The 17,868-nt window shown below is 45.3% G+C and overlaps 1 protein-coding gene across 1 annotated transcript; it reads right to left on the reverse strand.

The window, feature by feature from the left end:
- Nucleotides 1-426: 426 nt before the first annotated feature.
- On the reverse strand, nt 427-17,449 carry MAF (MAF bZIP transcription factor). The gene is made up of 3 exons (XM_082676546.1): nt 16,198-17,449; nt 3,966-4,026; nt 427-1,841 (listed from the first exon to the last, which is right to left on the reverse strand). Exons 1-2 carry the CDS (start codon nt 17,316-17,318, stop codon nt 3,993-3,995), a joined length of 1,155 nt encoding a protein of 384 aa, XP_082532672.1. The 5' UTR covers nt 17,319-17,449; the 3' UTR covers nt 427-1,841; nt 3,966-3,992.
- Between the last annotated feature and the right edge of the window lie 419 nt (nt 17,450-17,868).

Here is a 17,868-nt window from a genome sequence, read left to right on the forward strand (position 1 = left end):
CTTGCTCCATGTGGATGACCCGTCATTAGAGGATGATTGCTTGCTGAGGGAATGGCAAGAAACAAACTCCCTTCCTCTCTTTTTTGTCATTTTCACCTCACCAGGGATGAAGGTGTAGGATGCGCCCCTGGTTTGTTAATTAGGTGGTAATATCTTCCAGCAGTTTATACTGGAGGTCAGGGCTGTGTTGTTTCCACTCAACACCTGAAACTTCCTCCCCCCCTCCCACCCTCAGTATTAGTTCCCATCTGAAATTATATAAATGCTAATAGCTTTATTTCCTGTAGACGCTGGAAAGGGAGGCAGTCCGAATATTCCCACCGGCTTACCCTTGTCCCAGCATTTTCCAAATACTGGCAAAAAAAAAAAAAAAGACCATAAAAATAAATAAATAAAAGCAAACCCAACCCTTCTGTATAGCTCATTTATTGCTGATAATTTCATTAGGTGCCAGGAAAAGCAAAAAAAAAAAAAAAAGGCAGACACTAAACAACAACTTTACAGTAATTTTTGGATCGAGGAAATGAAAGACTCAGCAAGCGGCAGGCGAGGAGAGTTTCAACATTGGCATCTGTGAACGGCAGCAATAAATCTGAGATTTTGGCAGGTGACTGAATGTGTGCTTTTAGAACGAAAGCTCTTTACAGAAGCATCATTTTGTTTTAAATAACGAGTGCTATACTCGTGCAAAAATTCCTTCTTCCTTCCCCCCACCCCCAAATGCTCCCAAATGCATAATGTTCCTTTCTTTACGGCAGCCCCTTTGATAGCATTCTAACATTGACTGGAAATAATGTGAGTTCATTGAGCCGCTTGCCCTGTACCTGCTCTGCTATAATTAATTGATTAAATCTGCTCACTAGTGGGCCGGTGTCCACAGAAAGGAAGACATTAGGCAGCCTTGTATGGAAAGGGGGAGGGGGGGGCTTGGGCAGGAGCATAATCTGATTAAACAAACAACAACAACAAACAATTCGGTAAGTTAGTCCCAGTAATAAAACGCTTTAAACAGAATTATTTTCCCTTATTTTCTCAGTGCCAACAAATACAGTGATGTAATGTGCTTAAAACATACTCATGGCATCTGTGACGGATTGGTCTGCTCTCCAGATCTGCGTGCCAGACAGCATCCTACCCCTTGCTGTCTTCCAGGACGGGGCAGTTACTCTAAAAGCTGAGGACCAAGAGGCCCTGAGGGGTCTGCAGTGAAGCCACGGTTCTCACGTGGGCTTTTCAAACCGAGGCACCAGGAGACGAAAACTTACGGTCTGTGTTTTCCCATGGCCTTTGCCTGAGAACACCTCATTCACCATTTCTGTTAAAATATTTTGATGGACTCTGCAAAGGAAATATGGTTATGACATCTTTAATTTTATGTTGGAATTAAATAGCTGGGCTCAGGTACCCACATTGACACTGGACATTGGGAAACCATGCTTGCGTTTTATTTCTGGGTGATTCCTGGCAACGTGGGAGGACACGTTATACAAAGGAGAAACAAGATTTCGGAGTCCTTTTACTGTGTTTTTTGTTTATATCCCAGTTCAGAACAGAGTAAAGCCTTCCTTACATTGGTTTGAATTCACGTCAGCATAGGTACAGTCAGGATAAAACATATCCACTCAGCTAATTGTTAAGACTAGGAAAAAAAAAAAGTGACGGGTACTTAGAACCCGGGAAGAGCTGTTTTTACAAGTTCCATCAGGAAACTCCCACGGGTGACAGGAAAGCTACCAACAGGCCTCTCCCCTATGTTATATGTGTCCGACCTGCCCTGCCCCAAGGCAGCTCTGTTAAGGCTCGGTTGCATCCGGATGGGTCTTAGCCAATGTCAGGAACATCTGTAATGGGTAGAGCATACACATCAGCAGGCTAAGGTCCACCAGTATCTCCCGAAATTAGTGTTTCAACACACAAGATGAAAGAGCATGTATTAAAGGCCTGCTTTCAGTTTTGGTGCCAACCATGAGTAGTTGTGTTACCTCCTTTTGACAGTTCACGCTAAGAGACAGGCTCTAAGGTGAATTCCAAAGCCACTCTTTGTCTTAGGGTCAAGCAACACCATCACTTCCTTCCATGGTGACGATGCTAACATCACACCTGACCCAGGGATGCTACCATGGAGAAACTGACATCAGACGGCAGTGTGGGACTGTTGTCTCTCTTGATCGTCATGTTAGAAGACTTTGCTTAGAAGGCACAACCTTGATAAATCATGCACTTGGGTAGATTTGCGTATGTTAAGCTGGAACGTGCACTAGTGGAAAATGTTAGGATCAAGGGATGCTAGGAAAATGGAGAATTTGATCTTTTTGTGATACCACTTAGGATGACTATTCTGTAACATGCCCAAGAACCAGAATATAATCTAGACTGTGTTTCTGAGAATAAATAAAATAATCAAATGCCTCCCCAAATGGCTTGTGATTTAATTCTCACACTCTAGCCTAGAAAGTTGCCAGAAATAAGCCACAAAGTTGTACATAGTGGAAATCAGCAAGACAGCAGAAAGCTAGTGATTCCCCATTTTTGGCTTCCAGGACTGAAATCTCTTAACCAAAGTGACTTTCTGAAAATAAACTAAGTAACTCTCCCAGGAGTATCAAGTATTGAACTTTTCATATATCAGCTTATAATACCTAATACCACAGAGTAACTTGGAGGAATTGTCCTCCTCTCCAAATTCCCCATCTAGCCAAATGCCTTTCTCTTCCTCACGCTCACCTGTCAATCATGTTCACAGCTGAAATTTGATTTCTCTCCCGCCAGTAACCTTATATGAAATATTACCGGGGGTGGGGTCAAGACCCGGGTGAATCTTGCCTTAAAAGTTCATTAACTCTTTGCTCAAAATGGATGGTTTCGGTGTAACAAAACCTGCCCGGTGTGTCTGGATCATTATATTTAATAGATGGCTTTCAAACTGCAATTATAAGGACAGGGATAAAAGAAAGGAATAGAAAGAGAAAGGAATAAAGTATCGGTATGGCATGCATACACAAGGATACACAAATTAATCCCAAAGGTGTACACTTAGTTAAAATCTATGTATGAGAGCTATTAAAGAAAATGTTAATTTTGTTTAAGGCTAGGAAAGAAATCATGTTAAATATTCACAGTCCAGTTATTCAAAGCCTGTCCTTATAATAACGTGTAAAAGTAAGTAATCAGATACCATATCAGAAGAGCAGGAAAAAATCCGGGTCTGTTTCCTGACACCCTCAATTCACTGGATTCTTAAAGTGTCTCCTTCTTAAACAGTAGCAATTTGACGGTGGGACTTAAACCCAAAGCTGTATTTCATGCAAATTTCTCAGCAAGCAAATTTAATAAAAAAAAAAAAAGTCAAACTTCATTCCATTAGCCAATAAGACGTAACAGGAATACATAAAACGATAACACTAAGTAATTATTGGTGTAAGAGTGTTGGTCTAGCTCTCTAAACGAAGAGGATTCATAATTAAATTCACCCCGGGATCCCTGTAATTGAAAACCCATTTAAATAGCTTAATTTCATTTTTTTTCATAGGTGAAAATCACATTTCTGCCTCCCTCTGCCTACATTTGAAGGGAGGAGTGGCTCCAAACTCACATTTGGACACAGGAGGGGGACAACGCAAATTGTCTGACATTCAAATATAAAGATGAGTCAACAGACTCACGCTAGTTAAGGCGAAAGATCTGAGATCCACTCGGACTGGATTAGTACTCTGTACACCACACCTACGTCATGAAATCAATATAAAAATGCATGCATGCTCGTCTCAACACACAATGCATCCTTCACTTCAGCATCTGGTATCACCATTTACGTACATGTGAAACCCCAATGCTAAAACCACTAAAGCAGGAGACCTTCGCGCCTCGAAAGCGATCAGCATTCCTCACTCGCTTTGCTCGCTTGCTGTCTCCCTCATGGAAAATGCACTCAAACAAGCACATGCAAATCAGAAATCAAGATGTACCTCTTTGACTTCAGGCAACAGGATTTTTCACATCACTGATGTAGAGGATTCCCTTGGGTACCTGATTTAGTAAATATATTAAAATAAACAAAGGGTCATTAATAACCATGAAGAGGGCTTTAGAAGGACAGTATGTTCAAGGCAGCCTAACTACCTATGAAAAGGGCAGAATGAGACCAAAAGAAGAGTGATTTAGGTCCATTTGCTTTGGCATCCTGGTCTCAGCCCTGCCAGAGGAAGGGTTCACATGGAAGAGAATGGCGTGGGATGCTTCTTCAACGACCCCTCTCCACTCTTGCTCTGGTCCCGGGGGGTTGAGCCAGTGATGCCCACTGGCCTGGCAGCCTGGAGCAGCTTTAGAGCTGCCCTCAGTTCAGAGAACCAAGCGATCCTGGGTTCACGGTGGAGGAGGATGTGAATGGTCTCTGATGGGTGTCTCTCAAGTGTTCAAAGATTGCCCATCCCCAGGGAACCCAAACCAAACCCTGGCTCTTTACTAGGGCCTGTTTCTCTTCCATCTTCCCCCCTCCTCTTCCATTGCCCTGGTCTCTTCTGCTGGTACTGATGACCTTAATTGCAGATGTTCTCTTAACAAATAGAACCATTTAGAGACCACCCTTTTATTTGTTAACTTCCTCTCTGTTTAAATTAGTAGCAGAGAATGCTTAGAACGGTAATATGAAAATGAGATTGCTTTAGAAAAAAAAAACGTCTTTTTGCTTCACAGTGAATAACAAAGCACAGTAATTCAAAGTAGTTAGCTTTCTATGGTTCAAAAACCCCTTATTGCTATTAGCTATACTAATGTAAGTGGCAAAATAATTATCATTTACTGTACGGAGTCCAATATTTTCCAGACAGCAGTTTAATAACAAAGCAGACCTGTCATTTCTCCCCCTAGTTAGCCACACTCTACAAGTTCAGACTGTCAAAATATATTTAAAATCTAATTTAAAAAATTCAACATGGTTACAGTCAATCTGGGTACAATAACTGTGATAAACCAGTAAGTCAATCTAATTTTTTTTCCAACGTGGAGATTCAGTTATTCTTCTTTAATCTGCCCCACTTTTATTTGAATTACTTTACAATTGGTGTGAAAAAATACACACAACGCATACACCTACTGAAATCTGTAGGCCGCTGTAACTGACAGAACCTTTTACTTAAATTTTCATTCAGCGTAACTCTATAATTTTCCCAGTTCCCTTTATCTAAATGGTCTGACTATGCATTAAAATACTCATATAAACAAATTTGTATTCATATCTGTCAGAGCTGCCCCAAATACATCATGGGCTTTCATCCACATTTCACGTTAGAAATGCTTTTAAAACATTACGGCACAAAATACTCTTTCATGTCAGAGTATACACTAATCTTTTGCCAAATAAATTATTTCTATGCCAAAAAAAAAAAAAAAAAGAAACAAGAAACATACTGAAGTTATAAAACCTGGAAGTGTTATCTGTGATATCAATTATTCTCCATTTCAACTTCAAATGGCTAATCTCAAACAAACAAACAAAACAAAACGAGAAAACTTCCCATATAAGGTCACTTAAAAAAAAAAGTCTTTAGGAACATCAGATTCTTCTAGAAATGCTAGTGAATAGAGTTTAAAAGCTTAAGAGATTGTGGAGGGAATATTTTTGTAATTCCTTTGGGGCAGTGCAAACGTATGTTAAGCTTCTGCAAGGAATATTTACAGGAGATCATAGACTCGTGAGGCATTTTTCAATTTTAGAACAATATTACAAAGCAATAATTGAACGGAGACTTTGCAAAATGCCCCTTTGCCTTCCTGACCGGCTCACTCATAGCCTCTGTTATTTCTGGAGAAAAAGAATCGGACCTCATTAAATGCGTATTTGGAATCTTGCCTGAAATTTCATAAAGTAGATGTCCTTTTTAGATCATTGGTGTCCCTTTCCTCAAGATGACCTCTATTCTCTGGCCACCTGGGGAACCCATCCTGTTATCAAGGCACTTACTCTCAAAAGCTGGGGAGAGAGAGATTCTGTTTGCACACCTCAATAGGGTCCAAAAGCCATTGCCATTTTCTGTTCTCATCACCTTCACCCAGGCTAGTCACTGGGGAAGGGTGGTGGAGGGCAAAGGGGTCTCACAGCGGAGCAGGAGAGGAGATTTTCCATCCTGACCCCAGCGGTGTAGTCGAAGCCAGACGTCTGCTAGCACAGAGCCTTGAAAACTGGGATCTATTTACCTAACCATTAAATAGTACTTTTAAAATAGCATAGGAATGTACAGTGATATTCCAAGGAAGATTTTAAAGGTCTCACTACCGGTACAGTGCAGGGAATTAACACGGACAGTGCACCCTGAGAACATACAGATGGGCAGCACGCACCTCTGCGATGCTCTGAGTCATGCCAAGTCCAGCGAAAGTTTTATGGGAAGATGATTATTCTAAGACAGACCATTCAGGCTAGGTTTGGCTCCCGCCTGCCAACACATAGAGTAGACCGAAAAGAACTCTGTCGTGTGATCGTGTCTGTGTCCTAATGTGGAAATGGTAGATTTATCTTTTAATAGCCTACCCCCTACAATGTGTTACAGTTCCATAAATAGATTAGATAGATAGATAAATGGCAGATGAAAGAAGATGTTGGATCCATTGCCTGAAAACAGACTCGACTATCATCTTTTAACAGATTTCATCTGAGAATGATGACTGCCGGTTTCCCCCATTCTAAGAAAAAAGATCTCAGTAGAATCTGACAGTGTAAAAGTGCGTCAGATGCTGAGACCATTGCTTTCGTTTCAACATATTTATCTGCACGTTTATGAATCCTTCCTTAAGCAAAGAAAAAGGAAAAAAGCGGGGGGGGGGGATTTATTTAAGAAGGTGCAATGATGCTTAACTGCTTCACGCTCAAGGATCCAAAAAACTGAAGGTCCCTATAAGAAAAAAATCCTACATGGAAGGTCTCCCTTCTGAAATTAGTTGTTTTCTAGTTTCTCCTCTTTAGACAGTTTCTGAGTGCCTGAGATTTGACAGCAACTGTGTTAAATCTGGGAATGCAAGCAAGCCCCTCTTGCTGGAGCTGTGGGTGAAATCCTAATAAAGTTTTCCTGAGTAGCTTTCCTCTGCAATAAACGTCAAACTCTATCAAGGAAAACCCCAACTGTATGGAGATTTCTAGAAAGATTTTAAAACAGTCTATCTAGATTTCCTTCTTTTTCTTTTGCCTCTTCACTGTCTCTAACCAGAGCAGGAAAAAAAAAAAAAAAAAAAATCTAGATCTGGAAATGGGCCGGAAAATTAATAGAGTAAAAATCAAATGATCTGGAGCTGATGCTCTTATTTGCAGAAGGTTCCTGGTGCAGCTGGAAGGTGGGATGGGGGGTGTCCCAAGGTGAAAGGCGGAGCCTTTTAGGGCTGAACCCCACTCCCTCCTTCCATGCGCCCACCCCAGAGCGCAGCAGAGCAGGTATTTTCAATGTCCCCAAGGGCTCCACTGTGGCCAGGGCAGTCCTCTTGGAAACCTTAAACCAAATCCCAATACAAACCCAAGTACCCAGCTGGGTCGCGGGCACCGGGTGGGTGCGGGGCCCTGGGGCTTGCTGGGAGTGGCCGCCGGTGGTGCCCCAGCACGGGCGCGGGCATCTCGGAGGGGAGCTGCTTTGCTAGCGTCCTGAGCCTGCTGGTCCCCCGGGGCGCAGCCCAGGGCCTGAGGCACGCGGGGACTCCTCTTGGCCTCGGGCAGCCGCCGGACCCGACCGCGCGGGCCCTGCTTCCTGTCCTTCTGCGCTTGGTGCAGTGGCCAGGGGACCCTGAGGATGCGGAGTGCACCTGGCCAGGGCAGTGATGCCCAGAGTGAATGGGCCGCGCAGAACAAATGTAGACCGGGAGGGGGTCGGGCGGGGAGGAGGGTGCAGGGCATGCGTGGGGAGAGGGCATGCATGGAAACTGGGAGACGGGACCTCAGCATCCTCCCCACCTTCATCTCCTTCATTCTAGGCTAGGCTTCAAAGTCCTTGGTGTGGGCAGCTCCCGCTGGCCTTAGACATGCCAGAGCCACTTCCCAGCTCTCCTCTGCATCCCTGCCTTTGTCTGCACTGGACCTGCCCCAGAAGTGACTTAATGGGTCCGAAGGCTCAGCTTAGGTGACTGCCTTCTGGTACAAGGTAGTGATTTCTGAGTCTCTCTGATGGCCCTGGTGACTAGGCATGGGGGGTAGAGGTGCCAGAAATTATAGAGAGGACACTGGGATGGGACAGGGACCAGGTGGTAAGGGGCCAAAGCCCTGGAGCTAAGGACATCTCTATTGCTTTTAGGGATCACGGGGATTTCAGGGTCTGCCAGAGGCCTGTCAGTCACCCTGCAAACACATCTAGCCTGGTGGGAAGCTAGGGCCCTAGGAATGACCTAGAGTTGACCCCTGGCAACTGGGGGTCATAAGCCAAGGTCCGTCTCTTGTTAGTAATACTCCCCCCAGCCCCTGCACACCAGCCGCTACCTGCCCTCTGCTCCTCTGGGCCTAGTTTGGGATTGCCTATTTTTCTGGGATCCTCAGGCCTGCTTTCCTTCTGGAAAATCCCCCAAAGGAGACCAGAAACCCACTTCCACAGGCTTCCAGAAGTGGATGAAGTCATGCAGAACCAGGACAGATTTTGGTTGCAAAAGGGAACTCGGCACTGCTGACCGGAGTTCTCAGCCCAGGATTCCCTTCACAACCATCCTTTCTGGGGAGTCTCTCAGAAGAGCGGTTACCACGCCTCCTCTCCCAGTTCTATAAGGTTTCATGGCCTCTCCTATTTCCTAACCGAAAGAACCAACCACAAGGAAAAACCATTCTTTGGCATCTTAGCTTGGAAACACTCAAGGTTGGTGATCAGAATATTTAGAATAAATTCAGAATCCCAATCCCCAGCGTGTAACTCACACCCAGGCCTGGGCTGGGCGGAGGCCAAGGGGGCGTGGGGAGGTGAGCACAGAACTATTTCTACTTCCTCTCCTCCTCTCCCAAAGCTCCACAGACACCCCTCCCTCATCCTCCCTTCTCGAATTAATGCCCCTTTCTAATCGTAACGAAAGATCCAAGAATCTGTGGAGAAGGGAGGAATGTGATTTTGCAATCCCGAGTTCTAATTATAGAAAAAATTGTTACTTGACAAAAAGAAAGGAAAAGCAAATGAATTGTGTTCAACAGGGAAGAGGTGCTTAGCAGATGACTACGATCTGGGTAGAGAACTGTGCATTCCAATCATAGCCTCTCTGTGGAAAATGCATTTTGTGAATTTCTTAAAACTGTCCAACTCTGATGCACATTCATAGAAAGGTCTGATTTCTGGGTGCCGTTGATGTGTTCTTTCTATATTGGCCTTGTTATATTGGGCAAACTTAGGGAAAACACACAAAGGGCTTTCAAATTTAAGCAATAAAAACGGTCACCATGCCATCAAACCTACTGCGGTGACCACAGAAATATGGGCATAACACATCCAATGTCTCCAATGTCCCCACTGCAAAATCACAGATTGAAATATTTATAAATGCCCCCAAATTAAGACATCTGCAATTTCCTCGGAGCTCTTAATTGGGGTTCGATCTCTAAAATTTTCAAAACAGAAACACACGTGAACATACAGGAAAGAAACGGACAGCTGAACCTGGTTTGCACCTGTGTGCAAATGTGTACACTGGGCGACTCTTGCCTTCGAAGTCTGCGTCACCGTTCGCTCTGGCTTGCCTCATTTCTCACCTCCCACAGATGCTACAAAGGAATGGAGAGCCTGGGGTTTTGCTACGCCTTCGTGCCAAGCAATCTGATTTGCTTTGTTTTTTGTTTTGTCCCTCTCTAAAGGGTAAAGATGTTCCCACATTGTTGCAGGACTGTACTTCTTTATGCCCCGGCAATCATGAGACAGCCTGGGAGACTGAAATTCTCTCACCCTGTCCCCTACCCCCGCTGGAGAAAAAAAAAATGCCAGACAGAGCTGGGTTTGTTCAAGAGCCGTGGTGGAGCCAGGCTTGGAGAGAATTTCCCTTTTCTGGGGCTGTGTGATGTCTAGATTTTGAAGATTTATATCAAAAGTGAGAAAAGCAGTGTTATCAGAAGGTGGGTGAAGGCTCCTGCTCTGTTTTTAAACAAATACAAAAACAAACGAACTCATCCTGATTCAGTGGGCTGGAGGGCTGGACCACCTCTCCCTTATGGCTACTGTCTGCCCAGCCTTGGACTTGGGACATCTTTTAAATTTAGGATGGGCCCAGAGTGAGAACAAACTAGGTTTCTCTTATTTTACTCTGGACAACAAGGAAGGCACCGACCCCAAATTATTCATCTAGCCTCCTGAGTAATAATCAGAAGTGGTGAAAAGGATAGCCTCTCACGGTAGTTATCTCTTCCCTAAGAATGAAGACATTTCTTCAAGAAAAGGGACAAAATTTAAAAATATATCAAACGAAAGTAAATCGCAGTGGGGAGCCTCGCAGACGAGCAGTGTAAAGCGGGTGAACCTGGCTTCCTAGCCTCTCTGATCCCATGTTTATACGAGAAGTAAGCTCCGCAGCTTTGGCTGTGTTTTTCTGGCACGGAAATCAGACGGCTAAAGGTTGTCACGCGTGGACCTCAGTCTTCCAACCTATCTCTGTTAGTCTTTAACTACCGACAGGCAAAAAATTGAGATACCTGTGCGGCCAGCAGACTTTTAAATACATTGATTGGCCTAGAACACCGGGGGAGTACATTTGATCAAGCCAAGGGTGAATACGGAAGTAAGAACAAAGACAACAGCAAAAACCTTCCAACTACTGTACTCGGGAACCTCTGAATGTGTCACAAGCCACTTCAGTCATTTCAGACAAGGACACGCTGGGAATGTGGCTACTGAGACAGCTGCGCCCCATGTTTGCAAGCGTGGTTACCATTTGCCCCCTGTACGCTGTGTTTAACCTTAAAGCTGGTGGTTTGGCAAGGGGACGTCCTATTTAAGAGCAGAAGTATCTCGAATCAACGTTACTGAATAAAAACTACCTAGGTAAAGGTATAAGGGGGAAAAGATCAGAGCCTTAGAATCCCGCGTTCAGTAAGAAATGGAGCATCTCGCGTTGGAATGGCCTCTGTTGAGAGTCCAGGTGGCTATGGCATGAAGGCAGATAAACATGATTATCTACACATCATTTCCTCACTGAGATCAGGAAGTAGAACCTCTGCCTATTTGAGGTCAATCTATTAATGTGTCGGATACATTGTAAAAAATTATTACACGGTTCTGGAAAAAAAAGAAAACATGGGAGGTGACTTTGTGGATGCCTGAGAGCAGAGAAGGGGGAGGAAAAAAAAAGCACACGGAGGGGGTGTACTTAACTAACATTGGTTTCACTTACGGCTCTGTCTGATGAATGACCACGTTTGACATCACTGAAAATACAATACTATCCAGGGCCCGAGAGAAAAGCAGGGTGCTCGGCTCTGTTAAAGCTTCTGCCCGTGGCATCTGCTTGGGGAGGGGGGGTCAATTATTTATTTATTTTTCTTCTTAGTAAAATTATCTGCCAGAGAAACAACGAAGCGTGAAAAAGTACTGTTTAGAGTGTGCATGTCTACATAGGCTTTAAAAATGCTAGCTGTTAACCTTCTGTGACACTTCCCTTCATATCAACGCACATACCTTGTAAATTTCAGTGGATTTTTTTTTAAAAAACCAATATTACAGGTTGAAAACAATCGCATCTATTCATTCTGGCGCATCGTAAAGTAAGAAACACCAGCGTGCTTTTCTGTGGGTCTGTATGATCCTCAGACAGGAGGCACAGTTAATTAGCAGGGAGCTTATACATTTAATAGCTTTCATCTCTTAACACATTTATTTTTTTAAAAAGGAAACTAAACAGAAGTCAGGGGTAGGCTGTGTTCCATGACTGCAGATAGTAATAAAAATAATAAAAATACAGTTCTCACGTAAATTTCATTTTGTGAACACACGGGTAAGCACATGACGCTGTGGGGCTTCCAAAATGTGGTGTATCCCACCGACGGCTCCAACCTGTGAGTGGGCTCAGTTCTGTATTTGGAATGAAAGGAATTTTAACACTATTTAGACAAAGACTCAAATGCAGTGTAAAGGGAAAGCTAGATTTCCTTACATGATTAAAAAAAAAATGTAGAGACTTATTGGTAGTAAGGGCACTCAGGCAGGATTTCTTTGTTTAAAAAAAAAAAAAAAAGCATGTATTTGTGTTCACCACTCTCATTACATTTCAAAGTTTTTAGTAATGGTTATTTCTGAAAGTGCCTTTCATTAGGAGTTAGCCTTCTCTTAAAGGCAGCCACCAAAACCTCACTTTTTTGCCAGCACCTGTGTATTTGGCGTTTTCATATTTGGGGCAAAAACCTGCTTATTATATTAAACTGCCTTGTAGGGGCCTACCAAAATGCTTAATTGTTGGACCACTGTATTTTTTTCGCAAGTGGCTATTCCTCATGAGGTAACTGCAGTCACTCCATCCAGGTCACTGTTATTTTGAAAACGTTTGCCTAAAATTGTGTGTCAGATGCTGGGCTTCCTGTATAAGCGATATTTCTGCTTCTACAGGGGGAGACTGCAAATCTCCTCGTTGGGATCGGACCAAAAAAACAAAACAAAACAAAACAAGAACTCGGAGACAGAGAAGAACAGCTAACTTCAAGCACATGGAGGTAGGTTTACTGTTAAGACCTGTGTTAAAGCAAAATGAAGTGGATTCGGGGGCCCTATCCACTGTCTTCATGTTCTGCGAAAAAGGGCAGGAAGGCTGACACACCGGCCAGAGCTCATCAGCGCCAAGCACAACCTGTTTTCCTCAAAATCAGGCCTTCGTTCAGAGTTGCAATATTATTGTTGTTATTATTTTTTGAAGAACAGAAAACAAAATAAAACAGAAGTCACCGTGTTTGGCTATATTTTCAAAACAGTGTTGGCTTTGTCTAACATTCTATTAGCCATCTAGGGGAAGTTGCTGAAGAATGCAAACTGCATGAATTTGTAACATTAGTTGCATGAATTTGTGTCATTTTAAAATAGGTCAATGCTGTTAGTGAAGGTAGCTCCAGACTTTCCAAGGGATCTTTTAAGTGAGCCCGCACACGTAGCCTGTGTTGGGGTAAAGGCCGATAAATCAAAGCACAGCCTTTATTCCAACCAGGCATTATTTTCTGCTTGTATTCCAGGAGCTAAGGTGCTCTGAAATCATTACCAGCTCATCTACGTGGAGAAGCCCTCAGCTAAATATTCACAGGGAAATATGATTTAATAACAGCTTAAACCCAGATACGTACTTGGACTTCTGTGAGAGGTGGATTTTTCTTTTTCCTATTTAAGACAAATGACCTTCAAAGTTAAGAAACAAACAAACAACTGTAATTTGTCCGAAGTGTTGATGTGAAATCCTGTCAGGCCTTGCTAACAAGAAAATCATGGCATGTAAGGGAAGAAGGAAAAATAATCAATTTGAGCCAAAAGGCAAGAATTGTTTATCTTTACCATTGAATGCATATGTGCCCAAGCCACCTCTGCCAATGCCTTCTCTGCCGGGCTCGTTTCCCTCTAGATGGCTGTGTGGTGGGATGAGAAGCTCAGGGCGAGGCTGAGAAGGCCCTGCTCTCTGGTTGGGATTTTTGTTTGTTTGTTTCCACCAGGGCAATGATGTCTCTACTTATTTGAAAACTGAAAACTCTGGGGGAGGGGGATTTTGAGAGATTGTAATTTACATTTATATTAAATATTACTAATTATTGGAAGGGACTGGCCTTCCACCTCACAAAACAGCCTATGTTTCACTCTGAATTATTGCCTCATTACTTCTCCATTAATCCTTCCTCTGGAGAAAAGGATGCCTTTTACACTTCTAACGCAGTGTTGGGCCCAGTTAAACTGTACACTAAGAAACTGAGTACAGAATCAAAAAAAAAATGCAGTTTATTATTGTAGATTATTCTTTCTCTTGATATAACCAGAATTGAAAATGAAAGAAAAGCACATAGGAACATCACGCGTGGTTAGTTAGTAACTCAAGATATAAAACAATTTTGCACAGCAAAATATGTAAAAGAAAAGTAACTGACAAGATTTTTTTATATTTATTGTGGTAAGATTTACTTTTCATTTTGTTTTTAAAGACAGGATGTCAGTCCCTGAAAATAACATTTACTGATTATTGCCTTTAAAACTGTGGATTTTTTTTTAAGTTACAGAAAATCCAGTTCTGCACCACAATACAACTGTAAAAAAATCTGCATCATCTTAAAACTGTGCAGTAATGCCATTTTTATAACTGCATCAATTTATTAGCGTTCTAAACAGTTTTGCAAATTTTTTTTGTATTATATGCTTGCAGGTTATATCTTAGTGCAATTCAGTCCCAAATACTTTAATTTTGAAAAAAAAACACATACATTTTGAATGTAAAATACCCCTACAGATATAAACAGGGGTGCTTCCCCTTTTAATACTTTGGTTTTCAATACAGTCAGTGGTATAGCAAAGACTACACATACCCAACTTATATTTAAGTTGCAAGCACATGCTGTATAAGCTACTTTTTTTTAAACAGTCCCCTTGCAAACTCTACCCCCCTTAACATCACAACAGTAAACAATTTAGTGCATCAATCTTTTAAAAAATCTACAGCTAAACAGACCTAACTCTTTCAAATTTATCTATAACATTCCTTTATCTGTAGCATACATTTTAACTGGGCTAACAGATTATAAAAACTAGAATTAAATTATATACTAGAAACCCATAGCATTCCACATTTGACAATGACCAAAAGCCAAAAAAAAAAAAAAAAAAAAAAAAAGGAAAAAGAAAAAGAAAACAAACCAAAACAAATAACGGGGCAGATTTCTGTTTTTAAAAAATAAATTTTAGACTGCTTTCGGCAACAGCACAATTTTAGTCCCCCCAGTGGGGCAGTCATTCTTATTAAAAAGAAAGCATTAAGAGTTCTTTACTGTTGGCCGTGTTAAATTTTTTAACCCATTCTGGCATCTTTAACAAGGAATCCCTTCAGTGCATTTACAATGGGAGGCTGAAGTTCTGAGTAACTCAAAGCAGTTTTGGAGCAGATGCAAACTTTCATGGGAAGAAGGCTCTACGGTTGCACTTTTTTTTGTTCTGAACTCAAAAAACTCATGAGGCAATAAAACAAAAGTTATGAATGCCAATGCCATAAGTCTTCGAACGTCCATTTCCAAGCCAAAAGGAAAAAAAAAAGAAAAAAATAATTATACCATACATGTCCAGCATGCAGGCTTTTTTTTTTATTAATATAATGTCTCTTTTCCATAAAGTCTTTGAAACAGTTATAGTTCATTGTTGCTAAGACAAAGTAGCAAGCATCGTAATGCATGAGATGAGAATGAGTTTTTTAAATGGCAGACTAAACTCTCAGATTTGGCATCATAAGGACCAAAACTCACGAGTCACACCCAGAAGGTTGATGCAGGCTTGATTGTGGCAGGTTCACGAGGATTTTTCCCCTCTATTTTAGCATAACAATGCTCAAAAAAACCCGATGGAACTCAGCACGCTGCAAGTGTATAACATTTCACATTTTTTTTTTCTTTTGCAAGCTCAATCTCATACGAAGAACTCAGGAGGAGAAAAAAAAAAACTTAGCTTTTTTTTTTCTTTTTTTTCTTTTATCTCAGAGGAGATGGGTGGAGAGGGAGTGAGGGTGGAGTGTGGGGAGGAAAAAAAAGGAGGTAACACAGCAAGCTCCAAAAACTCTAATTAAAAAAAAAATCCAAACAATACAAACACACACACACAGAAAATGAACACCAGCTCATGAACTGAAGAAAAAAATATGTGAATGATGCAGGCTTCAAAGGTGAGCATGAGGAACTCTGCCGAGATCGCTGAACATTGAGCACGTTGGGGGGGGGGGGGAGTGTTAAAAAAAAAGAAAAAACAAACAAGCTAGCGAGTTATGGAGAATTTCAGATTGGCAATGCATGAGCCAGACAACCTGCCCCTCCCCGACTTCAAAACAGCCGTCGCCACCACCACCAACTCGGAGCACGGTGTGTGTTGTGTGTGTGTGTGTGTGTGTGTGCGTGTGCGTGCGCGCAGGGGGCAACTGGGGGGGGGCAAGCTCGGGAGGGGAGGGGGCGAGGCGGTGGCGAGTAAGGCTCTGGAAGTGGCAAGCCCACACCCGAGTCGGACCCCCACGGAGCACTTATCAAGGTGGCTAGCTGGGATCGCGTGTCAGACTCACATGAAAAACTCGGGAGAGGACGGGTTGTCGCTGCTCGAGCCGTTTTCTCGGAAGCCGCTGCTCACCAGCTTCTCGTATTTCTCCTTGTACGCGTCCCTCTCGCGCACCAGCCTGGAGATCTCCTGCTTGAGGTGGTCGACCTGCTGCAGCAGCTGGTTCTTCTCGGACTCCAGGACGTGCCTCTGCTGCACCCTCTTGAAGCGGCAGGACTGGGCATAGCCGCGGTTTTTCAGGGTCCGCCTCTTCTGCTTCAGCCGGATCACCTCCTCCTTGCTGACCCCGCGCAGCTGCCGGTTCAGCTCGCGCACCGACATGGTCACCAGCTGCTCGTCGGAGAAGCGGTCGTCGAAGTGCAGGCCGCCGGCGGCGTGGTGCGGGTGCAGGGCGCCCCCCGCCCCCGCCGCGCCCCCGCCGCCGCCGCCGCCGCCGCCGCCGCCTCCGCCGCCGCCGCTGGCCGGGCCGCCGCCGCCCGAGCCGCCCGCGCCACCGGCCGAGGCGGACGCGCTGCCCGCGGCGCCGGGCGCGCCGGCCGTCGGGTGATGGTGGTGGCCGGCGGCGTGGTGGTGGTGGTGGTGGTGGTAGTGCGGGCCCGCGCCGCTCTGCGCGGCGGCCGCGGCGATCACGGCGGACACCACGGCGGCGGCGGGGCCCATCTCCTCGCCGCTGCCGCCCAGGGAGGCGCCGGCGCCGGCCCCGGCCGCCGAGGCCAGCTGCTGCGCCCCGCGCGCGTAGCCATCGAAGCCGCCCTGGAGCTGGTGGCTGTTGCTGATGAGCGCCTCGACCGCGTCCTCGGGGCTGAAGCCCAGCGCCTCGGGGTTCAGCTGCTGCGGGTAGCCGGTCATCCAGTAGTAGTCTTCCAGGTGCGCCTTCTGCTCGCTGCCCGAGCCCGGGCTGGGCGCCGAGAAGCTGGGGGAAGGGGGCACCGAGCTGCACGGCGTGCTCATGGGGGTGGAGGACAGCGAGCCCCCGGCGATGAGACGGCCACACTGGCTGATGATGCGGTCGGTCTCCACCGGTTCCTTTTTCACTTCAAACTTCATCAGATCGAAGTCATTAACATATTCCATGGCCAGGGGACTGGTGGGCAGGTCGGAGTTGCTCATTGCCAGTTCTGATGCCATTCTCCTGCCGCCGCCGCCGCCGCCGCCGCTCCGCCAGATGGGCTGCAGGAGAGGGGCCAGCGGGCTGTGCTGGGTGGCCAGCGGGTGAGCCAGCTTGCCGGGCTGGGGCGCTTCTAGCTCGCGCGGCGGTGGCTGGCCCGAAACCTCCGAGCGCGCACACACACCCCCCGCCCTGCCCGCGCCCCCCGCGCCCGCCCTCCCTCCCCCCTGCTCACGCCAATGTGCTTGCTCGCTCGCCCCGGCCCCTCCTCGCCTGCTCGCCTCCTAGCGCGCCGAGCCGGCGGCTTCAGGCTCGGGAAGGTCCTCTGCGGGCTGCGGTGGCGGCGGCGGCGGCGAAGCCAGAAGAGCCCGGCTGGGTGCGCGGCGTCCCCCGCTCGCCGCTCCGCTGCGCGTTTTGCATAAGGAGTGCTCGCCTCGCCGGCCCGGGCTGCAGGCGGGGCGCGCGCGGCGGCCGCTCGGGGCTGGAGGCGCGGCGGGCCGCTGTCCGGGCGGCGCGGGCCTTGGCACAGGGGAGTTAACACTTCATGCTTCTCGCCTCCTCTTCTGCCTG

The sequence above is a fragment of the Grampus griseus genome, assembly GCF_964374135.1.
Source record: "Grampus griseus genome assembly, chromosome: 19".
Lineage (NCBI taxonomy): Eukaryota > Metazoa > Chordata > Mammalia > Artiodactyla > Delphinidae > Grampus > Grampus griseus.